The sequence below is a fragment of the Hipposideros armiger genome, unplaced genomic scaffold, assembly GCF_001890085.2.
Source record: "Hipposideros armiger isolate ML-2016 unplaced genomic scaffold, ASM189008v1 scaffold_126, whole genome shotgun sequence".
Lineage (NCBI taxonomy): Eukaryota > Metazoa > Chordata > Mammalia > Chiroptera > Hipposideridae > Hipposideros > Hipposideros armiger.
This window is the reverse complement of record NW_017731476.1, coordinates 254255-260060: the sequence shown is the minus strand read 5'-3', so window position 1 is coordinate 260060 and position 5806 is coordinate 254255. Positions and strand designations below refer to the sequence as shown.

Sequence of the window (5806 nt, the reverse complement as noted above, 5' to 3'; positions counted from 1 at the left end):
TGTGGAGATAAATAAAATATTAGGCCAATATAAGGGAAGCCATACTCCCACTTTACTCCCACTGGTCAGACTACATATAAAAAATGGCATGCTATTTTTGGATGCTGCGTTTTTGAGCTCATCCCAAAAAGCACATCCCAGCTGATAAAGGATGTGGAGACCGTGCCATAAATAGTCACCTCCCTCGCTCAACAGTATTTATTGAATGCAAAACACCACTTGAGACTGGAGAGGGTTTAAAAGTAAAGACACCAGCATTATGGCTTTCAAGAAATGTTACAGGGGTGGCCAGGTGGCTCAGTTGGTTAGAGCGCAAGCTCTGAACAACAAGGTTGCCAGTTCGATTCCCGCATGGGATGGTGGTCTGAGCCCCCCCATTGGGTTGTCGGAAAAGTCATGATGCATTTTTTTCTATGTTTCTCGTTGCAAAAATACGTCATGACTTTTCTGACAACCAATAGAAGGAAAACGGCAACTGGACTTGGAGCCGAGCTGCGCCCTCCACAACTAGATTGAAGGACAATGACTTGACTTGGAGCTGAAAAAAAAAATGTTACAGTCTAGTAGGGAGGGCAAGATGAGTATGTAGATTAAACATAATGCAAATCTGACATTCGCTCAAAGACATAAGATGTACAGGAACAGCACACACAAATGAAGGATACCTGAGACCCCATGAAGGGGATGGTATCTGAGCTCATCCTGGAGATAGAAAGGGTTCCTGTTATTGAGAAACCTATGCCACATAAGGGGCATCCCAAATAACAGAAATAGCCTGAGCAAAGGTACAGAAGCAGGAATGTGTATGGGAGGCAAGCCCTTGTGAACTCCAGTTTAGCTAGACCAGGGGTTAGCAAACTGCGGCTCCCGAGCCACATGCGGCTCTTTGGGTATGTGCCATCTCAAAAGTTTGCCGACCCCTGGAAGAGCCAATCCTATCCCTCATAACAATTTAAAAATTATTCGAGAGCCATAAATATATTTTTACAAATCAGGAAATTTTAAAGTAATATTATAGATGAAACTATTATAGCTTTATTTTCATTTTCAATTTTACTTCAGAGCCACATGTATGTACCCAAAGAGCAGCATGTGGCTTGCGAGACGCAGTTTGCCGACCCCTGGCGGCTCTTCTGTCTCAAAAGTTTGCCAACCTCTGAGCTAGACCAAAAGGCAGGAAAAATGAGCCTGAAAAGATGGATTTGGATCAAAGCAAGCAGGGCATTGGATGTTGGTAAAGGAATCTGGACTTCGTTTGGGAGGAATTTGGAATTCCTAAACGGAAACTTTGTAATGGCCACTGTTGTTTGGCCTGCTCCACACTTTCTGGGAGAGCACCTCAATTTTCCTTGGGAAAACCACCCCTCCCCCAGGCCAGTTCACATCATAAATGTAGAGAAAACTAAACGCCCAATTTCACACAGATGGGTTCAGGGATTTGTCCAGGCTCCGAACAGACCAATGACTAAGGGGAGTCACATCTGAGGTGTAGTTATAAGGAGACGGGGAGACAGAGACAGACAGACAGACAGAGATGAGCTTATCTGCCTGCTGGAGATACTAGGAAAAAAAAGGTGGATGTGAGTCTGCAACTGCTGGCAGCCATCTTGCCACCATGAGAGAACCCCCTGAGAATGGAGCCAATTCAGATGGGACCAAAGTGCCAGTGACCTTGTTTGAGTCCCTGGAGCTGGCTGTGCCTTAACACTTACCTCTAAGCTTTTTTGTGAGTGAGCTGATCAATGTCCTGTCTTGTTTAAGTCAGCTTGAGCTGAGCCTTTGGCCTCTTATTGCTGAAAGATCCCTGCTTCATACAGACCTCCTCTCAGCTGTATCTGAGGAGAAAGAAGGCTGAAGAAAAGTACTCGTTAGTTCAACAGTAACAGTACAATGAGATACTAAGTGCAAAGCGAAATGAAGAATCACAAGGAAACACCTGGCAAATCCAAACTGAGGGACATTCTACAAAATGACTGGCCTGCAATCTGCAAAAGTGTCAAGGCCATAAAAGCCAAAAAAAATAAACAAAAAAACCCAAACCAAGGAACTATTCCAGATGAAAAGAAATGAAGGAATCATAACAACTAAATGCAACATGGGATCCTGAATTGGATCCTAAACCCGAAAATGGAGATTGGAGAGACAACTGGTAAAACTTGAAACAGATCTACAGGTTAGCTCTATTAACATTAACATCTTGATTTTAATACTTGTACTGTGTTTATAGAAAATGTTTAGGGAGTATTGATGAAGGGTATACAGAAATTCTTTGAATTATTTTTGCAACTTTTGGTTAAGTTCTGGAATTATTTTAAAAGTAAAAAAAATAAAAACATGAAATTAGGGTTTGATCTATGGTGGAGGGGATGGCTTTGGGAAACACGATGGTCATAACATGGCAAGGAGTTGGCTAGATGATGAGAGAAAGGACAAAACGAGAAAATAACAGGGTTCGGCTCTGAGAGAATGGCGGCAGTACGAAGTAAAGAGAGTCTGGGAGAGAAACAGGTTTGGGAGTAAAAAGGATGACTTTAGATGGACGTACTGAATGGTATGTCTCCTCCAGGTGAAGCTGTTTAGCAAAAACTGAAACTTTGGAACCAGGGAGAAGAGCAATGGCTAAGGACAGAGATTTGACATAAAGGAAAAAGTTGACGCCACAGGAATATAATAAAACTAAAGGGAGACACTGTGGAGAAAGAAGGACAGCCCAGGGAAGGATCCCGGGGAGTGGATGCGGGGCAGGCAGAGGTGACCACAAAGATTTCAGAGGAGAGATGTTTGGTCACAGCTAATCTCTAATCCATGAAGAAGTGTCACAAGAAAACTATAACAGTTCTTTGGATTAAAAAAAAAAAGTCAGTACTTAAATCTTTTTTTTTCTTTCATAACCTAGATTTTATTGGTTGTTTTGAGGATAAGTACAGACATTTCAATTTGTACACAATAATTAACATATGTACCAAAAACCTAAAAAGTCATGTAGTTGTGATTCTTTTCTAAAGTTATTCCAGTGACTTTCCAGCTTACAATTTGGAGGCTAATTTTCCTTAATAGAATATCAAGTACCAAATGTTGATATGCTGTTACATCAAAGTCCCACTAATTCACAATTTAATATCATATACACTACATACTCAAATTTTCAATCTTTCACAGCACATTAACAAAATGACTAGGATAAACTGGACGGCCACGACCAAAGATGGTACAGAGTGCACAAAACCCTGACAGGGAGAGCCAAGATCGAGGAGTGGTTTTGTTCAGGAAACAATTCTGTCAAAAACAGGGGAATAGAAGTAATTCAAAATGTTCAAGACCTATTAAATGCACGACTGACTCCAAATGGCCATTTAGTATGCTTTGTATTATAGGATATAAAAACTACCCCCATCTGGGCCGGCCGAGAGGCGCGATGGTTAAGAACTGGCTTGGAACGCCAGAGGGCCCCGGGGTTCGGATCCCACATATGAGGGCCAGTGACACTGCCCTCCACAGCTAACATGCTGAACAACAGCTCAACCTGGAGCTGGGCTGCTGTGAGTCGCCTGCAACGGTGTAGGCTGCAGCCCCTGCTGCAGTGGGTTGCCATGGGCTACCGGATGTAGCCAGCAGCCAGCGTGAGCGGCCAGCAGCCGGCATGAGCGGCCGTCCAGAAGCCGGCGACTGATCTGCCTCGCCCAGGAAGAGGGCAATGATGGTGCCAACTTGGGCCAGTGAAGCAACGTCCTCCACAACTAGACTGAAGAACAAAATGACAGCAACTTGTCTGTTCCCCTTCCCCCAATTCCCCAGCACTGTTCCCATCCCCCCAATTCCCCAATTAAAAAAAAACCACAAAAAAAACAAAACTACCCCCATCTATGGAATGTTTAGCTGACACCCCAAGACAATCAAAGCCTCCCATATTCAATATCCTACTATTTTCTGGTTGTACCAAAAAATAAACAACCAGCAAATGATTTCACCTCTTAAAAAAAAGCATTTACACTTAAAAAATGGGATGAGGTGGAATTCCCTCCTTAAAAATGTTTCTAGAGCTACTAAAAAACTTGTATTTACAAAATAGTTGATAAAAATATTCCTCTGGATTGTACAAGAAGGGAGACAGGGACCACTGATAAGACATGGTATGATACTAATCAGACTTGGCTTCTTTCTCTCCTGCTTCATCAGAGGCTGGATGGACTCTCCTCGTTTTTAGTTTCTCCGTTTTCTGCAGGTAAATCTTCTTTAGTTTCTTGGTTAGCCACTTTGGCCTGTTTGCCCTTTGCTCCCCTTTTCCCTTTTGTTTGCACTTTTTTGTCTGCAGATTTATCCTTTCCTGCAGCCTTTTTGGGCTTCGTTTCCACTTTTGCAGGAGCAGGTTTAGCTGACAGCCTCGCCGACCTCCTCTTGGGCTCCTCTTCCGCTGCCCCCTCGGCGGAGCTGACCTTCCTCATGGGCATCGTGGCGGAGAGGCAGGCGCGCGCCGGGTGCCTGTGGTCTGCAGCGCACCCGAGAGCCTTCACGAAGCTGGGCTACCTGGCAGCTGCCGTTCCTCCTGCCGCCCGAGCTAAATCTTTTTTTTTTTTTAACAAGATTATAATCTTTTTTTATTTTTATTTTTTTTATTGGGGAACAGTGTGTTTTGCAGGACCCATCAGCTCCAAGTCAAGTAGCTGTTTCAATCTAGTTGTGGAGGGCACAGCTCAGTGGCCCATGGGGGGATCAAATCGGCAACTTTGGTGTTGTGAGCACTGCACTCTAACCACCTGAGCTAACCAGACGCCCCAGTACTTAAATCTTAATAAAGTGTTAAGTGTGTGCTGACCCCTATCCCTGCACAGTTGCTGCTTTCTCGGTTGGTGCTAGCTTGCTGAGTTCGTTGAAACAGGAATGGTCATTGGCACTCTTCACTTGTGTTGCCCTGAGCACATAAATTATCCACTGGCCTCTCCTGTGACCTCAACATCACGAACAGTCAAGAACTGGTTGAAAGTCAGGTGGTCCCACACCCAGAGATGAACAGCCCATTCTAAAGGAAGAAGGGATTAAAAACTCCAAGTCCTGGCCAGTCAATGCCTTTTGAGCATTTTGAGCCTTGCCTCTGCTCGAGGGCCTGCTCCAAATTCTTTGGAGTGCTTTGGAGTGTACTTTTTCTCCTAATAATGACTCCCTGACCCAGACCCTGGCCCTGGCCCTGGGCCCCCTTGGGCATTTTGAGCTTCCTTTGCTCAGCCCGCTCCAAACTCTTTGGAGTGTACTTTCTTTTCTAATAATGGCCCTTGAGCAATTCTCTACTTTTTCTCCCGCTTCTGCTTCTTTGAAACATATTTTTACTTCTAATAAACTCCTTTTCTGCAACTTTAGAAAACAACAACAACTGGTTGAAGACTTAGTCTATCTAAGAGGAGAGAGCTAAGCCAACTAGCAGCTCTTTGAAAAACTCAAACAATGCAGTGAGATGATGGCTACCTGATGGAGAAAATAATTCCTCAAGCTTCTTCCACCTCTGTAGTTCAGTAAGCTTTGATTTTATTTTCTTGTTAAATGTTCATAGTACCTACTTTATAGGGCTGCTGCGAGGATGATAAGAGATAAAGTGCCTGGCACAGAACAAATGTGCAACCTATTGTGTTGTCGGAAAAGTCATGAAGTATTTTTTCTATGTTTTTCATTGCAAAAATGCATCATGCGCTGGCTGAGTGGCGCGCTGGTTAACAGTTGACTTGGGGGCTGGCCGAGTGGTGCGTTGGTTAAGAGCTGGCTTGGGACGCCAGAGGGCCCCGGTTCGGATCCCACATATGAGGGCCAGTGACACTGC

General features: G+C 44.1%; 1 protein-coding gene across 1 annotated transcript; it reads right to left on the bottom strand.

Annotated features, from left to right (window-relative positions):
• Positions 1 to 4032: 4032 nt before the first annotated feature.
• LOC109385855 (non-histone chromosomal protein HMG-14) lies at positions 4033 to 4450 on the bottom strand. The gene has a single exon (XM_019648484.1). The coding sequence runs from the start codon at positions 4446 to 4448 to the stop codon at positions 4173 to 4175; it is 276 nt and encodes a 91-aa protein (XP_019504029.1). The 5' UTR covers positions 4449 to 4450; the 3' UTR covers positions 4033 to 4172.
• Between the last annotated feature and the right edge of the window lie 1356 nt (positions 4451 to 5806).

Coding starts and splice junctions, on each gene's coding strand:
- LOC109385855 (XM_019648484.1), bottom strand. CDS start 4,448: ATGCCCATGAGGAAGGTCAGCTCCGCCGAGGGGGCAGCGGAAGAGGAG.